The sequence below is a fragment of the Microtus ochrogaster genome, chromosome 7 (genome assembly GCF_000317375.1).
Source record: "Microtus ochrogaster isolate Prairie Vole_2 chromosome 7, MicOch1.0, whole genome shotgun sequence".
In the NCBI taxonomy this organism is placed as follows: Eukaryota; Metazoa; Chordata; class Mammalia; order Rodentia; family Cricetidae; genus Microtus; species Microtus ochrogaster.
This window is the reverse complement of record NC_022014.1, coordinates 77,730,275-77,749,947: the sequence shown is the minus strand read 5'-3', so window position 1 is coordinate 77,749,947 and position 19,673 is coordinate 77,730,275. Positions and strand designations below refer to the sequence as shown.

Here is a 19,673-nt window from a genome sequence, read left to right as displayed (position 1 = left end):
TTAATAATGAATGGTGATAAACAAAGGGCTGATGGGACAGCTCCTCAGGGAGAGGAGCCCATTACAGCCTGAAACCTGAGTTTAACCCCTGAGATCCGCACGGGAGTAAAGAACCACCTCGGTCCAGTTGTCCTCTGATCTCTACAGGCATGCGTGATATACATGAATCCCTCTTAGTTGGAGTTCTATTGCTGTGAAGAGACACTATGACCATGGCAACTCTTATAAAGAAAACAATGAACTGGGGTGGCCTGTTTATAGTTCAGAGGTTCAGTCCCTTATTATCATGGTGGGGAGCATGGTGGCATGCAGGCAGACATGGGGCTGGAGCTGAGCCTGCTGCATCTTGCAGGCAACAGGAAGTCAACTGAACACTGGGCAGTATTTTGAGCATAAGAAACCTCAAAGTCTTCCCGACAGTGACACGCTTCCCCCAACAAGGTCACACCTACTCCAACAAGGCCACACCTCCTAATGGTGCCACTCCCCGAGATTATGGGGGCCAATGATATCCAAACTACCACACCCTCCAACATAACACATTTTTAAAATGTAAATTAAAAGTTAAAAAAGAGGTTTGGAGACATGACTCATCGGTTAAGAATGTTTGCTGTTCTCACAGAGGACCAGAGTTCTGTTCCCAGCTTCCACATCAGATGGTTCATGACTCCCTGTAACTCCTGCTGCAGAGGATTTGGTGCCTCTGACCTCCTGCAGGTGCCTGCACGCAGGTGTGCGTACCCACACAGAGACACACACATGGACTTCCTGCAGGTGCCTGCACACAAGTGTGTGTACCCACACAGAGACAAACACACATGGACCTCCTGTAGGTGTCTGCACGTGGGTGTGCGTACCCACAGAGAGACACACACACATGGACCTCCTGCAGGTGCCTGCATGCAGGTCTGCATAACCACACAAAGACACACACGGACCTCCTGCAGGTGCCTGCATGCAGGTGTGCGTACCCACACAGAGACAAACACACATGGACCTCCTGCAGGTGCAGACAAACACACATGGACCTCCTGCAGGTGCCTGCAGGCAGGTGTGCATACCCACACAGAGACACACACATGGACAACATTTTAATGATAAGAACGACAGGGCTGGAAGATGGCCCAGTGGTTAGGAGCAATTGTTGCTCTAGCAGAGATGGATCTTGATGCCTAGAACCCACAATGGACAACTCACAATGCCTGTATCCAGCTCCAGGGGATCTAACGCCCTCTTCTGGCCTCCTCTGACATCCCTCCCAACACACACACACACACACACACACACACACACACACACGCCCCAAAAAACAAACAAACAAAAACTCCTAAAAGAAGTTTTTAAAAAGAAAAGAAACAGGGCTGGAGAGATGACTCAGAGATTAAGAGCACTGGCTGCTCTTCCAGAGGACCTGGGTTCAATTCCCAGCACCTGCACAGCAGCTCACAAGTGTCTGAACTCCAGTTCGGGAAGATTCAACACCCTTACAAAGACGTACATACAGGCAAAACACCAATGCACATAAAATTAAAAAGAAAGAAAAAAAGGAAACTCACAGGCACGCTCAGGTTTCTGCTGTGCCCCCCCCCCCATACAAACCGCCTTTGTGCTTCGCCAACAAAGGGATATAGCCTGCCTGCTTCCTGCCCTGAAGTGTCTGGCTTACCCTTCCTCCTGAGGGCCATCAAGGGCCCACATACTTACTCAAGAGCCATTTCTGGGAAAGATGATTTTGTAAACCAAGGACCATACTTACTTGCCCATCATCAGTTTTGACCTAGTAGCCCCCAGGTCCAAGGCTGTTGACCCTGGCCTGGCCTGGCCCAGAAATGTTTCAAGACGAACTTGCTCTATAAAGCAGTGTTCCAGGATGCGCGCTGTGATCCTGATGTCACAGCTGGAGTCTCCTTGCTATGGGAGCAGGACCCTGGGACTGAGCTGATCTGAGCCAGTATGAAAGGCCGCTGAAAGGGGTCATGAATAATGAGTGAGGAGGGTTGCTGAATAAGTCATGGCAGCAGCTTGGCTGCGGTGCTCATGGCTCAGACAATGGATAATGTGGCAGGGAAACAAATGGCTTTCTTTATGAAGCTACGGGGGAAGTTCTCACCCCGCTGGGTAACAGCTTTCCAGGTGGGGCTTGTTGGGAGAAAGAGCACAGAGCACCCAAACCCCTGTAGGAAATCCTTAAGTAAGCCCGATACATGTTCCAGATTGTGCCTCGGTTCATCATTGGGACTTTAGGAAAAGGAATCCCCCCCCCCCCATAAATAAATAGACATCCCCAGGTGTTTATATGGGACCTAGCTGGAGGAAGTGTGTTGTAGTGGGAGACAGCCTTATTTAATGCCCAAACCCTTTGCTTCCTGGTGGGCCCACCATGAGAAGCCCCTTTTGCAAGCTCCTCCCTCACCAGGGACCAGCTCACTCCAGCTGCCATGCTCCCCCCACCCCACTCCACCCCCGCATGATGGACTGCTCCCTCGGGAATCTTTCTACCCTTCTCTCCCCTGGTCTCTCTCTTCTCTGGGATGCTGTATCACAGCAATAAGAACTGTAGCTAACACAGGAGGCGAAGCTTCTGACGGCATGTGCAAACCCAGCGTCTCCCATGCTCATTCTACGTAATTTCCCAGACCCCTCTCCCTAGACGGGACTGACTCCACAATGGCCCTCACATTCCTCCATGACTGACCCTGAACCTTGAGTTTATTTGAGCTTTAATACAACAACAACAAAAACTAGATTTGCTGGGGCAGTGATGGCTCACTCCTTTAGTCCCAGCAACCAGGAGGCAGAGGTAGGTGAATCTCTGAGTTCCAAGCCAGCCTGGTCTACAAAGCAAGTTCCAGGACAACCAGTGCTACACAGAGAAACCTTGTCTTGAAAAACCAAAAACCAACCAACCCAGCAAAACCCCTACACTTATTTATTTATTTTTTATGCATGTACACGTGCGTGGGTGCATATGTGTCGTGGCCCACACGTAAAGGTCAAAGGACAACTGGTCTCCGCCCACCATGTGGGCGGCACAGGTTAGCCCAGGTTATCAGGCTTAGGGGCAGGCACCCTGACCAATGGAGCCCACAGTTGCAGGATATTTGATCACACTGGGAGCCCCGAGATTGCATTATTTACTGGAAAAACCTGTTTGGAGTTGTGGTGTGGCTTGACCCTAGCACACACCCTTAGTCCAAGAGCTTTCTGCTTGAATATTGTAAACAGGATTAAATAAAGCCTGCCGTAGGTCAAGAGGCGAAGCAAGCAACCACTCAACCAGTTGACAGGAAGTGAACATGGGATTATTAAGAAAAAACCATAGAGAGTAAGAGGGAACCAAGAGGATGGATAGAGAGGTGTACAGGAAGTAAAAAGGGGACAGTCTGAGAAGTCTGGTAGGAGAAGGCGGGAGGCTTCCACTGAGAAAAGGATGCTTTTTCCTCTCTGAAAAAGCGTTCATCCCAGCATTTGGCTCCCAAGTCTTTATTGGTAAAATCAATTAATTGAGATCTTGTTAAAGACAACAGTCTCCCTGACCTGAATTATAATTTCTCAAACCTTCTTACTGCCTGCTAGTTAGTGTTAGACTTACCTGAATGAGCATGACCGGGGCTAGACCAAAGTGTCAGCAAACCTTGACTCCCAGGGGACTGCAGTGTTAGCTTCCCTGAATGGTCCGCCTGCTAAGTCCAGGCTGAGCCCTGGTGGCCTGTGGGTTAGGGACATCCCGCCTGGTTGCTGGTGGGGGCAGGGAGGTCTCCTTACCTATTTGCCCATTGTAGCAACCCCCTAGGAGCACGTGGGAATCCTTAGGGTTGTACTCCAGGGTGACGAGAGGAGAAGATGGTTTCAAGGCAATTTCAGGTCTGTTGGGGTTTTCTAAAACAAAGAAGGAGAAAAAAAAATCCATTAGGCCAACACAGAGAAAGGGCAGGGCCGACCAGTTCAGCCGGTGGGCTCTTTTGCCTGAATCTTGGCTAGTGCCTTTATTTGGGGAGAGAGAATCAGGATTGGATGTGTGTGTTCATATATTAAATTCCAGCTCTAATCCATTTCCCAGGTTTGGTATGAAATGAAATTTTTATCCTAAGGTGGAAGGAGTGGAGGAAGTCTGAGTGAGTGAAATCCTGAGTGTGTGTGCGTGTGCGTGTGTGTGTGCGTGTGCGTGTGCGTGTGCGTGTGTGTGTATGCACGTGCACACACACGTGTATGTGCTGTTGACACAGGCACAGTCATGCCAAAAACCCCAGGGAGGAAGACTTCACCCCCATCCCACGTGGCGGAGAGGGGGGAGGCTCAGAGGGAAATGGTTCCTCTTCTCTCAGCTGACTTAGAATGAGTGTGGACAGAGCGTGCAGAGAATATCTACCATAGCTTTCTCTTCGTCAGATGCTTACAAACTGAAGACAGCTTGTCTACGGAGATGGCTCCTCCCAAGATTCCCTAAGCCTGCCTCCTTGGTTTGGCTGCACACAATAACCTTACCTCTTTGTTTATCTGTACATGCTCACCCCGTACCCTTGTTCAGCTGTGTGTAATAGCCCCACGTTTCTGTTCAGCTCTATACCACAAAGGCCGTGCTTCCTCAATACTGCGACTTCTGCAGCCGAGAGTCCAGACCGCCCGCCTCAGCTTTCCAGTGTGTCTGTCTGTGTTTGTCTTTTCTTCGTTCCTTTGCTACTTCAGCCAGTTCCAAGTCCCTGGGCCCATGGACTAATGGCACTGAGGTTTTACATAAAGTCTACTCTTGGGGCTGGAGAGATGGCTCAGTGGGTAAAGGCACTTGCTGCCCAAGCCTCAGTGACCCGAGTTCAGTCCTCGGAGACCAGAAAAAGGAGGAGGAAGAGAAATGACTGCACAAAGTGGTCGTCTGACCTCCACGTGTGCACCATGACACACGTGTCCTCCCCACAAACAATATCTACTCTTTTCAAAAAATCTACTCTGTCAATTTCCTCCACCCAGGTTGGAGGACCAGGGTTGAAACTCCATGGAGTCACCTGGGTGAGGGCAGTGGTCAAAATTCGATGAGCTGCCTAAAGGAGCGGGTGCCAGTTCTGAGTTGTGCCTACACATTTGCGGCCTGTAGAAAATGGTCTGTCACCATCTGCCATGAATAAAAGGCAAGTGCCAGGAAAGGCGGGATAGTTTCCCTTCACTTGGGCTTCTGATTGGTCAAGTAGTAATCCTTTTGCTATGGGGATCCCATGGATCTGGGATCCCATGGATCTGGGTCTTAATGCCCCAGATTAACAATCTGGAGTTGGGCTGGGGAGTAGCAACCCTAACACTCACAAGGCTGTGCAATCCATGCCTGGTGCGGAAGGCAAATGTAGAGTGGACCGGAACTTTCTGGATGTGGTTTGGGTCTGTGGAGATGTGCCTGTCTGCTCCCACACGGAGAAGAGACAAGAACCCTCCTCCTGCCCCTGGTGTCCCCTGACAGTGTGTCTTGGACCCCCTTGGTTGGGGAATATTATTTTAAGGTGTGTTGCTTTTATTTATGCTGCATTTGTTTAACTCTGTGAAGCTGTGTTGCTTTGCCTCTCTCTAACACCTGATGATCCTAAATAAAGAGCCGAATGGCCAATAGCGAGGGAGTAGCAAGGACAGGCAGGCTGGCAGGCAGGGAGAATAAATAGGAAGAGAAGGAAGAGGAAGGAGCAAAAGAACAAGGAGAGGAGGACACTGAGGGCCACCCAGCTACACAGCAAGCCATAAGGCAGTCAGGATCATTTAAGAAAAGCTGGCAAGAAACAAGCCAAGCTAAGGCTGGCTGGGCATTCATAGCTAAGAATAAGCCCCTGGGTGTGGTTTATTTGGGAGCTGGGTTGCGGGCCCCTCAAAAAGCCAAAAGAATAAAACATCAGACAACACCCCTTGTTTTTACTCTCGGCTCCCCAAGTTTTACTGGCCTCTGACCTGGCCCCTCAGTCCTCCCTGTTCAGTAGAACCACCTCTTTCTCACCCAGGTCCCAGACGTAGGAGTCATAGCTCATGCCCATGGGGGCCCGCTGGAAGTTCAAGCAGGAATAAGCCACCGCCAGCTTCTTGTTGCCATCGGGGTGCCAGGAGAGGTGTGTGGCTGTCCGCTTGATCTCCTGAGGGTCCCTGGAGGGAGAGCAGGCAAGGCAGAGGATTGGAGGGTAGGGTCCCCCCCCCCAAAATCTGTGTCTATCGGATTCCTTTTCAAAATAATCCAAGTAGATCTAAGCAAAGACATTCTCTTTGGAAATGATGTTGCCAGGTTAAAGCTGGATGACGGGTGGCTCCTGCCTGTAATCCACAGCTCTAGAGGCCAGTTTAGGCTACAGAGTAGATAGGCCTGTCTCCAGACAGACAGACAGACAGACAGACAGATTAGACGAAGATGAAACCCACAAAAACCCCAAAGTTGACAAGACTCCCTTAAAAGGAAAGTCAATCCCAATGGCTCCACCTAGAGGAAACAGCCAGGGATGCAAATGAGTGAGATACAGGCTAATAATATATCTATTTTTCAAGGCAAGATATCATGTATCCCAGGCTAGCCTTGAACTGAGGATAACGTTGAATTTCTGGTCCCCCCCCCAAATTCTGAGAGAACAGGCATGCACCAGTGCACCCAGTTTATAAGGTACCGGGAATTGAAACCAGGGCTTTGTACGTGCATGCTAGGGCACACCAACACAGGTGGTGTCCTCAGCAAGACAATGCCTGTGTAGCCCTGGCTGACCTGATACTCCTGTGTGTCACCACGATGAGCTGTAGTCTAACACGCTTCTTTTCTTTTTAAAGACAGGGTCTCAAGGGATAGCCCTGGCTGGCCTAAAAAGTCACTATGTAAATCAAATCAAAGATCCTCCTGTCTCTGCCTCCCAAATGCTGCTGGTCTTAAAGGCATGTGCTACCATGCTGGCCTAGTTTAACACTTTTATCTAACGAAAGTTTTGACTGTGAGTCTGAGTCCATGATTATCAGCATAAAAGAGGTAGGGAATCCAGCCACTTCACTACTTGGTCTTCGCCCAAATGAGTTCAAAACTCCTGTCCAGCTAGGCATGACAGCACACACCTATAACCCTGACCCCAGTCCTAACAAAACAAAAGGGGGATCTGGGGACATAGTTCACTCGATAGTCTCTGCCTACATGCATGAAGCCGCGAGTTTGATCCCCACATAAAACATGGACTCTAATCCCAGCACTTCGGAGACAGACAGAGGGATCAGGAATTCAGGAGAAGTGTTGGCTACATAGTGAGTCTAGACTAGTCCGAGATACAGGACACCCTGTCACAGAAATAAAGAAAAGGAAATAAAAAAGGAAAGGATGGAAGGAGAAGCGGGGAGGGAAAGAAAAGATTCAAAGAAACAATACCGCTGGCGAGAGGAAGAAGGCCGACTAGAGCCACAGAGTGTACGGCATTGTGCAGCATGTGGATGTCGGTGGTGATGGAGAGATCGGTGGGTACCAGGAGCTGGAGGGCAGGAGGATGAATAGGGAAAGCAGTAAGGACTTGTTAGGCAGTGAGAACCTGCTCTGCATTGGAGCTTGGTCCAAATCCAGACTGCGAGGCTCAAGAGTGCTCACTACTTCTTTCCTTTCTGTTTCCTTGGCGTGTGCACGTGTCTCTCTGTCTCTGTCTCTCTCTCTCTCTGTCTGTCTGTCTCTCTCTCTCTCCCTCCCTCTCCCTCTCTCCCTCTCTCCCTCAATAAATGTTTTATGGCTACAAAAAAAAAGAGTGCCCCCTAATGGAAACCACGGCTTGTGCATGGTGGAGATTTGGTCGATTGGTTAGCTGGCTCTTGATTTTTTTTTTTTTAAGACAGATCTTATGCATCCCAGGATGAAGAAGTATCAGAGCCTGAGGATGGCCTTGAACTCCTCATCTTCCTGCCTAGAACTGGCCTAGAACTCTCTCAATCCTCCTGTCTCAGCCTATTGAGTGCTAGGACTACAGGAGTGTGAAGTACCACACAGGCTTGAGAGAAATTCCGGGTTTCCTGTGCAATTCGTGTGGGAGTGACGTGAGAGGTCTCTGCCCTCCTGCTCAATTTTGCTGAGAGCCTAAAACCGTGTGAAAAGCTAAAGCCAATTACTTTTCTAAAGATTTGTTTATTTCATGTATACCAGTGTTTCGCCTGCATGGATAGATGTGCCTCACACGCATGCCTGGTGCCTGTGTGGGCCAGAGAGAGTATCAGATTCCTGTAGAGAGCCTGAGTTTGGTTCCCAGCATCCTCATTGGGCAGGCCACCTGTCAATCAGCTCTAAGAGGACCCGGCACCCCTCCCTCTGGAGCTACCTGAAGACGTTGATGGTCTTGGCTGAAGGGGCCTCTTCAGTCACCTCCACAGCCTCCTCATCATCAAAATACTCCTCGTAGATGTCAATGGCGTTGTTCTGCTTGATGCAATGCTCCATAATCTGTGGAGAACCCAGAGTTCTTAGCTATGAGGAGAGTTCTGGCCCAGCCCAGCCCAGCCCAGCAGGGCTATCCTGCAGCCCGAGATGGACAGATGTGGAGTGGTCCCTGCCCTTGTTTCTTGGGAGAGGCATCACCTCCAAAGAGTTACAACTGGTTCTTGGGGACACACGCATACAAGCATGGCCCACAGAGCACTTACGTCAAGGACAAACCACCCCAGAGGCCCTCCCTGTCATTTCTGATGTTCAGCAAGGCCTAGCCCAAGCCCAACACCCTTCCTGGAAACTTCTTTGATTCCTTCAGCAGGAAATCCCCTCCTTATGCAGCAAATTGACAAGTCCCTGTCTCTGACAGGGTTTCTTTTGATAGTATCTGGTAAAGTCTATGTGTCTGTCTGTCTTGGACTCCTGGAGTGAATTACAAACTCTTTGGCAGGATACATGTGAGATTCAATTTGCAGCCTCTGCCGTGTCTGACTGAGACTTAAAATTAGTTCTTTGCATGAATGAGCATTATTGACTGATTGATAGGCTCTTTTGGGGTACCCTTTACCCAAGGGGCTCTTGAAATTTTATTTATTTATTACTATTATGGTGTGTGCCTTGTTTTGGGGATATGTGCTCACCATTGCACATGTGTGGGGGTCAGAGGATACCTCAGAGGAGTGAGTTCTCTCCAGCTATCACGTGAGTTCTAGGGCTCCGACTCAAGTGGTCAGCCTTGGTGACAAGGGTTTTACCCACTGAACCATCTTGTCAGCCCTCTTCCAGCATTTTAGACTCTCTAAAACCTACGTGGCTATAGGCCTTTAGGGCCAGCAATGAGGGTCCCCATTCCCTGGCTGGGAGTGATGGGAGCCTACAGGGGGCTATGCACAGCCTAGGCACAGTCCGAGGAAGGGGAGCTGGTGTGGGCCAGCTGGAGCTGGGGGGAGCCTGACCGAGCCCAGCTGCATGACGGCATTGATGTAGTTCTCGTCTTTCTCCACTTTCTTCCGGAAGCGGATGGTCTGCTCCAGCTCCTGGGGGTTCACATCCTTGGGCCAGCCCCCCTCGATGTGATTAACCCCACAGCTCTCCATCTCAAACCTCTCCGTGTTGGCCTAAACAGAGAACCAGAGATGAGAAGATGTCGCAGGTCTAAGCAGTCATTTCTGCAAATCCGGCTCCCGGGATAATGGCACCCTGAGCTCTTGAGGGGGTGCTGAGGAAGGCGTGTGGTGCACACCTTTAATCCCAGCACTCGGGAGGCAGAGGCAGGTGGATTTCTGTGAGTTCAAGGCCAGCCTGGTCTACAAGAGCTAGTTCCAGGACAGGCTCCAAAGCTACAGAGAAACCCTGTCTCAAAACAAACAAACAAACAAACAAACAAACAAAGTGAGGCCCTATGTGGTCCAGCAGCATGATGCTGACAGTTTTGTGGGGGCAATGGTGTTCATGGAAAACCCAGTTCCGTCTTCATCTTTGGTTTTTTTTTTTTGTTTGTTTGTTTTTGTTTTTTTTTTTTCAAGACAGGGTTTCTCTGTAGCTTTGGTGCCCGTCCTGGAACTAGCTCTTGTAGACCAGGCTGGCCTCGAACTCCCAGAGATCCGCCTGCCTCTGCCTCCCGAGTGCTGGGATTAAAGGCGTGCGCCACCACCGCCCGGCCCGTCTTTATCTTTTTTTTTTAAATATTTATTTATTTATTATGTATACAATATTCTGTCTGTGTGCATGTCTGCCGGCCAGAAGGGGGCACCAGACCTCTTTATAGATGGTTGTGAACCACCATGTGGTTGCCGGGAATTGAACTCAGGACCTTTGGAAGAGCAGGCAATGCTCTTAACCACTGAGCCATCTCTCCAGCCCCCGTCTTTATCTTTTATTTGCTGTTGTTCTTTTCGAGTTGGAGCTTCTCTGTAGCTTTGAAACTGGTCCTGGAATTTGCTCTGTAGACCAGGCTGACTTCGAACTCACAGAGATCCACCTGTCTCTGCCTCCCAAGTGCTGAGATTAGAGCGTGTGCCACCACTGCATCCATCTTTCTCTGGAACAGGTCCAGGAGCCCAGCCAACCATCCTGGGTCCTGGGAGCTATTGTATTAGCAATGATTAATCCCCCATCCTTTAGCATCACAGAGACTGCAAATCAACAGCAAGTCAGAGCAGGGGGCTTGCCCTGTGCATGCTGGGGAGCAGGCAGAACAGTTTTCTTAGCTAAAGTTGCCTTCCTGACTCCCCCCCCCCACTCCTCCCAGCCTTCCCAACCCCCACATCCTTTTATTCATTCATTTTAAATTTGAGGCAGGGTCTCATGTAGCCCAGGTGGACCTCAAACTGTGTCGCTTAAGGATGACTTTGAACTTCTGATCCTCCTGCCTCTGTTTCCAGAGTGCTGGGATTATAAGCATATACTGCCAAACTTGATTTTATTTTTTTATTATTTATTTGTGTGTTAGTTTGTTTGTTTTGAGACAGGTTCTCACTCACTATGTAGCCATAGCTGGCCTGGTACTCGAGGTGTGTCAGTCAAACTGGCCTTGAATTCAGAATCACCTGCCTCTGCCTTCTGAGTGCTGAGATTAAAGATGTGCACCAACACGCCTGGCTCACATTTGGGACGGAACCCAGGGCTCTCAACGCATGCTCAGCAAGAACTCTTCCAACTGAGGTTTATCTCCACACAGTGTGTTGCAGCCATCACCTCTCTGTGGCTCCACAACTTTTCAGGATCTTGCAGGGAAGAAATCCCCATGCCCATTAGCTGGTTGGTCCATCTCCTCTCTGCGTTAAGCTGGCTCTCCTAGGGTGAGAGACTACAACTGGAGAGCCCTGGGCGGTGTGCTATACCATGAGCACTGTCATTCTGGGTCCGGAAGCAGCGATCAGGCTGGGAATGCGAGATGCTCATTCTCATGAGTCATCAAGATCGCTCACGCCCACAAGACTATGAAGGTGTTTGGCCAAGTCAGGTGAGACTTTCACTGGTTGACCCCAGGATGAGATGGGCTAGCTCTTTCCACGTGATTCTCACTGTGATTGACAGGATCGGGGCTTGATCCCCTACTTCACAGGCACACAGTGTTCCTGGAACCCTGACCCATTCCAGTGAAAATTTTCTATGTAACACTTCCTTTATCTCAAGACCCCCTGGGAAGGGCCAAATGCCCAGAAAGACTCCAGTGACATCTTAGAGGTCTCAGAAGTCCTGGGAGGAACATTTCAGTTCTAGACATGTCCAATCTTTTTGATATTGTAATAGGACCCCCGCCAACACTGTCATTTACAAAGTTAATATTCGGTAACCATACTGTCAACTCTCTTTCTCTCTGTCTCTCCTCCTCCTCTCTCTCCCTTCCCTCACCCCCTGGACAGAGAAAATAGATATAATCTTTAAAAAACAGATTGGGGGCTGGAGAGATGGCTCAATGGTTAAGAGCATTGACTGCTCTTCCAAAGGTCCTGAGTTCAATTCCCAGCAACCACATGGTGGCTCACAACCATCTGTAATGAGGTCTGGTGCCCTCTTCTGGCCTGCAGGCATATACACAGACAGAATATTGTACTCATAATAAATAAATAAATAATTTTTAAAAAAAAACAAAAAAAAAAACAGAATTGGGAGATAGAGGCAGGACAATCAGTAGCTCAAGGTTATTTTTGTCTTGGCAAGTTCAAGATCAAGCTGGGGTGCACAGACCCTCTGCCACAGACATCAAAAAAAAAAATCACACGTACAAAAAAAAATCTAATAATGCTTTAAGTAGATTTGCCAGTTTGTGTTGGGCCACATTCACACCTGTTCTCAGCCATATCTGGACGTGAATAGGCACAGGAATCCACCCAGCCGTCCCAGGAGATGTCATATTAACAGTGATTAATTCTCCATCCTTAACCCGGCAATGGCGGTGTATGCCTTTAACTCTAGCACTTAGGAGGCAGAGGCAGGTGGATCTCTGTGAGTTCAAAGCCAGCTTGATCTACAGAGTTAGTTTCAGGATAGTCAAGGCTACACAAGAACCCCTGTCTCAAAAGAAAAGGAAAAAAAAAAACCTCCATTCTTCAACATCACAGATACTGCATTCAGAGCGTGGGCTTGCCATGTGCATTCCGTTGACACACCTGCTCTGGCCCAAGTAGAGCTGGTGTTATCTATTGATGCAAGCATGGAGGTGAGTCTTGGGGTTCCCCTGCCCTTACACCTCCAGCACCTGCTCTCTCTTTTCAGGTAGGCCAGTTTCCTCACTGAACCCCCACTCTCCGGGTCTCTAGGGCAGGAACTCACCTCGTGTTCTGACATACTGGCCGAGCATTGGATGCCCGTGTCCACTGGGTTCCGCTCCACATACAGCGCTGCCAGCTCAGGGTTGGGCGAGATGTCGATGTTCAGCTCAGCCTGGCGGTCTGAGAAGTTGCACTGTTTCCCAAACTCGCTGCGCTTCTTGACGTACACGTAGACGATTTCCATGGTGACGGCTGCAGCAGCTGCGGCGGGAGAGAGGAGAGTCTGAGACTGGTGAGGTGTCCCACCCAGAGCCTGCTCATCTCCTCAGGTCCCGCCAGAGGCAGGGCCATGTTTTTGCATCTGGTTGGCAGGGAGCCAGGTTGGGGAATCCCAGGGGATCTTTCCAGAAGCTACACCTGTATTTTCTTCAAAAACAAAACAAAAACAAAAACAAAAACCCAAAACATTAAGGGACTAGAGAGATGATTCCGTGGTTAAGAGCACTGGCTGCTCTTCCAGAAGACCCTGGGGTCCATTCCTGCACCCATGTGGCTGCTCATAAGCACCTGTGACTCCGGTTCCAGGGAACCCAACATCTCCCTCTTCTGGCCTCCATGGGTAGTGCACACACTCAGGCACCACCCTCTACCCCCACCCCCACAATCTTTTAAAAATAATCCCATTCAGTGGGACACTTTGAAGGTAGAGTCAGGAGGATCAGGAGTTTAAAGTCATTTAGGCTACATAGCAAGTTCAAAGCCAGTCTGGGCTACACGCGAACCTGTCTCAAAACAAAAAACAATAGAAGTAAAACAAACCAAAACCAAAATCCCTCATCCGAAACCAGGTATGATGGTTCACACTTGTGCTGTGTTGGAACTTGGAAGAAGGAAGAAAGCAAGAGGACCACCGTGAGTTCAAGGCCAGCCTATGATTCGAAAGCAGCCCGTCTAAAATGGGCTTGGAGAGATGACCAGTGGAGGACTGGAGTTTGGTTCTTTAACTCTAACTCCAGCAGAGCCGGTGCCACCTTCTGGCCTCTGGAGCGTGTGTGTATGTGCCACCCTCTCCCCTCACACACACACACACACACACACACACACACACACACACACACACACACACACACAGAGCTAAATACATCTTATTTGAGACAGGGTCTCACTGGCCGGCCTGGAACTAACCATGTAGACCAAGCAAGCTGCATTAAAACTTGGAGATTCACCAGCCTCTGCATCCCGAGTACTGATTTAAACGCATGAGCCATCATGTCCAGAAAAACAAAATCTTTAAAGAAACAAAACAAGCCGGGCGATGGTGGCACACGCCTTTAATCCCAGCACTCGGGAGGCAGAGGCAGGTGGATCTCTGTGAGTTCGAGACCAGCCTGGTCTACAGAGCTAGTTCCAGGACAGGCTCCAAAGCCACAGAGAAACCCTGTCTCGAAAAAACCAAAAAAAAAAAAAAAAAAGAAACAAAACAAATCAAGACAAAAATCTCCTCAAACAACAAGAATAGCTTAACTCACCTGAGTGCCAACGGTATGCTAAGTATAGATTACATTGTGCGGTCCTTGCTCTTGCCCTCCGAGGCGGGCATTGAAAGCATCATTCACTTGAACATTCAAACCTTCAGATGACTTTCCTGGCATCACACAGCTGTCAAGGAAGCAGCCCAGGTAGTTTGCCTGGCTTCAGAGTTCTTACCCATGAAATTACCGACTTTCTGTTGAATCAATACACTTGCTGGGAGGCAGGAAGCAATATTGATGACTGTAACGTTGAGCCAAACCCACTACCACACTCAAGATTTGAATAACATGGTTCACAGATCAGAGAGACCTGAACCTCTTAAGAACCCCCAGCCACTGGCACAACTGTTCAAAAGGCTTATCCATGCCAGCGTGCCAGATTAAAAGGCTCTACACTGCCTTTGGTGGCCACACGGGGACTCTATGCCTCCTGCATCCCTCTACCTGTGTGAGTCTGTGAGCCGCTTTGAAAAGGGACAAAAAGCCAGGTGGCTTCTGGAACTGGACAGCCACTGATTTGTGCTACTTGATCATGAGAATCAAGAACTGGGCCAGTGAGCTGGCTTTGCAGGTACAGGTAAGTGGTACAGGCCGCATGACCTGAGTTCAGTCCCCGGAGCCCATGGTGGAAGGGAGAGGACCGTCTCCAACAGGTCGCTCTCTGACCTCTACACATGCATGGGTGTTGGGGAATGTTATTTGAAGGTGTGTGGCTTTTGTTGATATGCTGCATTTGCTTAACTCTGTGAAGCCGTGATTCTTTGCCTGTCTAAAACACCGGATGGTCCTGATAAAGAGCTAAACGGCCAATAGCGAGGCAGGAGCAAGGGTAGGTGGGGCTGGCAGCCAGAGAGGGTAAATAGGAGAACGGAGGCTGAGGGGGAGCAGTGAGAGAGCAAGGGGAGGAGGGCTTCAGGGGCCAGCCACTCGGCTAGCCACGAGTAAGAGTGAAAGTAAGATACAGAAGTAAGAAAAGGAAAAAGCCCAGAGTTTGCAAAAGGTAGTCGGGATAATTTAAGAAAAGCTGGCTAGAAACAAGCCAAGCTAAGGGCGGCCATGCCTAAGAATGAGCCTCCATGTGTCATTCATTTGGGAGGTGGGCCCCTCAAGAAGTCAAAGAATAAATCATCACACAACACATGGTGCCTTGCACAAGCACACACACATGCACACACGCGCTCTAAATTAAAATAAATAATTGTAAAGCAGGCAGACAAGACCCTGGAGTCCTGACCCGGGTTTCACCAGCAGTGTGCCCTTGGCTGGGTGACCGAGTCTTTCCAGGGCTGACCTGCAGCTGCAAAGGTGCCACCGGCACACATCACAGTGTGAGGAAAGCTCTCCTTATCAAAGTCCCTGAGAACACAGAGAGACAATGCCAGCTGCCCTGTGCTCAGCACAGAGAGACCTTCTAACCCTGCACCTTAGGAGGCTGAGTACAAGAGGCTGGCCATCCGGGGCATCATACAGTGGACACTGGACTTCGGCTTGAGCTATGTCCCCTGTCTGGTGCTGAAGGGGTGGCTGGGTGGTCAACGGCACTCACTGCTCTGCAGAGGACTGGGGTTTTGTTCCCAGGACCCACATGACGCACGACAGACAAGCGGGCCAACACACATACACATAAACAAAAATTAAACTTTCCCAGAGCCTGGGGAGATGGCTTAATGGTAAAGAGAACTTGCTCTTCTTTCAGAGGACCAGGGTTTGGCTTCCAGCACCCACATGGCAGTTTTCAACCATCTGTAACTCCAGCTCCAGGGGATCTGATGTCATCTTCTGGCCTCTGTGGGTACCAGGCATATATGCAGGCAAAACATGCATACAAATAAGGTAAACATTTTTAAAATGATGTTTTTAAAAATTAAAAGATTGAGCTTGGCGGTGGTGGCACACACCTTTACTCCCAGCACTTGGGAGGCAGAAGCAGGTGGATCTCTGAGTTCAAGACCAGCCTGGTCTATAGACTGAGTTCTAGGACAGCCAAGGCTACATAGAGAAACCCTTTCACAAAATCGCCCCCCACATTAAAAGATCCTATCTCAAAGACACAGATAAGGTGGGGAGAGGAAAGAGAGAAAGGGGAAAGGAGAGACGATTAAATGAATTATGCACTAGACATGCTGGTGTGTCTATACACTCAGCACTGAAGAAGCAGAGGCAGGAAGATTACTGCAAGTTTGAGGCCAGCCTAGTCTACAGAATGAGTGTCGGGTTAGTCAGGGCTACACAGTGAGACTTGAACTCAAAAAAAAAAATATTTTTAATATCAATCAATAAACCAATCCAATTATGGGTAATGAAGGCAGTGATGTCCTGATGAAAAGAGACACATGATCAATGAGACAGAACCGAAAGCTCAGGACTAACCCTTCTTGTTTCCGGTCAGCTCATCTCTGACAAAGCATCAGGGGATGCAGCAGGGAGGGATGGTCTTTTCAGCAGACGGTGCTGGGACAACTGGGCATCCTCTAAGAAAAAGATCGGCAAGAGCCGTACCTCATACCCTACCCAACAATGAACTAGAAACGGGCTGTGTGGTTTTAAATGGAAGAGCAGAAACTATAAGACCCCACGACTATAAGGAGTTGGACCCAAAAGCTTTAGCTGCTGAGTCTTGGACACTGAGAGGCTGAGAGCTGGGCAAGCCCATCTAGCAGCAGGTGCCAGGGTGGAAGGGAACAGCTGGGGCAGGGGATGAGGAAGGAGACTGGGTGGGGTTAACTCCCCAGTCTCTTGGCATCCATATAGTGCTCCTTGAAGGAGCATGACCGCTAGGCATGGAGACACACGCCTGTAATCCCAGTACTTGGGAGGTAGAGGCAGAAGTTCAAGACGAACGTCAGTGACACCATTCAAGGCCAACAAAACTGTAAAAGCTTGCTTCTAACCACTCCCAGAGCCAACACAAACCATACTTGTGGAGAAAGTAGACTGGAAAGTCTCCCTTAAGGGTGGGAGCAATGTTTCAGAGGGCAGCAGGGTGATCAAGGCGGCAGTCTGCATATGGGTGCCCCATATCTTTGTTCTGTGTGGGTGAAATTAAAGTCTTGGGGAAAAGAATGCAAAAGAAGGGGCTGGAGAGAGAGCTCAGCAGTTAAGAGCACTGTCTGCTGTTCCAGCCATCCTGAGTTCAATTCCCAGTGACCACATGGTGGCTCACAACCATCTGTAATGAGATCTGGTGCCCTCTTCTGGTCTGCAGGCATACATGCAGACAGAACGCTGCAAACATAACAAATAAATAATTTTTTTTTTAAAAGAAGAATGCAAAAGAAGTCAATTAAATTCCCTGTCTTCCGCCAGTCCTGGCAAGCACCCGTGCCTCCCAGTCCTGGCAGCTGGAGCCAGGCAATTAGGGGCTGTCTCCCTCCATCTCCGATTGCTGTGGCACAGCTGACTCCTAAGGTGACATAAGGAAACTTAAGAGAATGAGAAAATCCTGGGAAGAAAAAACAAAAACAACAACAACAACAACAAAAACAAAAAACAGCCTCTTCAGCCCCAATCAGACTCTAACAGCTTTGCTCTGTCCTTGGTGTTTCCCAAGGCCAAGGCCTCTTGGAGAAGGGAGGCTTTGTCCTGTGTCTGGAGGCAGACAGAGGGGACATTTAAAGGCTAGCCTGGTGACGTGACAGGAAGACAGCACATTCGAGGACCCTGCGCAGGCTCTTTCCTAACAAGCTAGCACCGTGTAGATAAAGGACAAGGTCAGCCAAGGCTGCCACAACAATCTTTCCCCTCTTTGGGGAGATAAATGCTGTAGGGTGGGGCTTCCCCAGGGTCTGAGAAGGGTGTGTGTGTGTGTGTGTGTGTGTGTGTGTGTGTGTGTGTGTGTAGCAGAGGGGACCAAGAGTATTATTATAGCCTAGGAGTGTCAGGGGGAGATTGTCCCTATGGGAGTCTAAAGACCCAGAAGCATGAAGAATCATAGTCTACCCCCGCCCCGCCCCTAATATGGTCTACTCTACTACCGACCTACACTCAGCCCCAACAACTCCCAAACCCAGAATCACAAAGAACCTCCTTAGCCTGGTCCAAACACCAAAACATGCATGCATTTTCTGCACCCTCCTGGGGAGTGTCAAGGTGGATCCTTCGCCTAATAGCAAAATAAAACTTGCCTCATGAGAGGATGATGAACAGAAAGCATGGTATAAAGCTGGGAGGTGAGCCCAGGGAATGGCAGGAAGCAGAGGTGTCAGCGCCAGAAAGAGGCCAGGAGGAGGGCCAGCCTTTGTCCCTTGGGGCAGCCCATCTGTGTGCCCAGAACAGAGGAGCCTTGCTTGAGGTAGGAACGCAGAAAGAAGGCTCTTTGCGTCATCCCCATGTCTCTGAGAACCTTCTGGACTCGGTTAGGAAAATGTTTTCATGACTCTAATGGGTATGCTAAGGCCCGCTCTCACACTGAGGGGCAAACAAAAGAATACATTTACATATGGTCCTTGTACCCGTGTGACCTCCCACCATCACTCCCTAACCTCACTTCTCTTAAATTGATTTCATTTTTAATCGTGTGGGGGGGGGGGAGGATATGTGCACACAAGTGCAGTGGGGTGGAGGCCAGAAGTGTCAGTTCTCCTGGAGCTGGAGCTGCGGAGCTGTGAGTCACCTGATGTGGGTGCTGGAAACCGAACTCCAGCCCTCTGCAAGAACAGTACTCGCTCTTAACTGCTGAGCCATTCCTCCAGGCCCCTCCCTTAGTTTTTTGAGACAGGTTCTCACCCTTAGTCCTGCTGGCCTGGAAGCTACTAAGTAGTGTAGGCTGACCTCGGACTCTTGGCAATCCTCCTGCATCCGCCTTTCGAGTGCAGGGATCACAGGCGTGTGCCTTTCCCTCTCCATCCTCTTAATTGAAAGCTCTCTTAACAGCCCCATCCTCCCCGGGCAGAACGTTTGCTTCATTCACCTGAAAGCCCGAAAGAAGTCCCGCCTACTCCGGGACACAGTCGGGGTTAGGGCCTGGTAGGGTAGTGGTGCAGAAGGCAAAGTACTTGGGGGTTGCAGAGGCCTGGAACTTGGAGAATATTCCGGGCAACGAGGATTAATGCAGCGGGAAGAGCGCTAGGGAGCGCTGGTCCTCATTCCAGCATCCGACAATTCTCCTAAAAAGCAATCTCCTAGGTTTGCGCTGTTGGTGATTATTACCCTTTGGGACTCTTCCCTCCTTTCGCCGGGTTTCTTTTCAGGCTTGGACGTCCTCCCGAGCTCAAGTACCTGATCTAGGTTCAGTTTATTCTGCCACAGCGCGCCCGGGAAGCACCCAAGCCACGTCCAGGTCTCCAGCGCAGTTCAAACGGCTGGGAGTTGTGGAGTTTACCCGTTGCCTAGCAACCCCAGCCGGGCCGAGACACGGGCCGTTCGGAAGACGACCTGGAGCACGTGACAATGGTCCGGCTGGTGGGAGGCAAAGCCCTTCTCTCCTCCCTTATCTGGAGGGAAGTTAACCAACTTGTAAACAGCACTAGTGGTCATCAGGACTTGGCCAAAACGCTTACCCAAGGCTGCAGTTATGTGTCCGGCGAAGTCCTC

General features: G+C 49.7%; 1 protein-coding gene across 2 annotated transcripts in view; it reads right to left on the bottom strand.

Moving 5' to 3' along the window:
- The window catches only part of Dnai2 (dynein axonemal intermediate chain 2), a 34,768-nt gene extending 15,355 nt beyond the window's left edge, over positions 1-19,413 (bottom strand). The window contains exons 1-6 of one of the 2 annotated variants that reach the window (XM_005350684.2): positions 19,051-19,413; positions 12,671-12,870; positions 9,349-9,510; positions 8,286-8,407; positions 5,969-6,111; positions 3,766-3,879 (exon numbers count right to left, since the gene is read on the bottom strand). In XM_005350684.2, the coding sequence (XP_005350741.1) occupies positions 3,766-3,879; positions 5,969-6,111; positions 8,286-8,407; positions 9,349-9,510; positions 12,671-12,853 (724 nt within the window). In that variant the 5' untranslated portion in view covers positions 12,854-12,870; positions 19,051-19,413. The remainder of the gene's footprint in view (positions 1-3,765; positions 3,880-5,968; positions 6,112-8,285; positions 8,408-9,348; positions 9,511-12,670; positions 12,871-19,050) is intronic. The other variant, XM_026780626.1, reaches the window with a different exon arrangement.
- Positions 19,414-19,673: the final 260 nt, after the last annotated feature.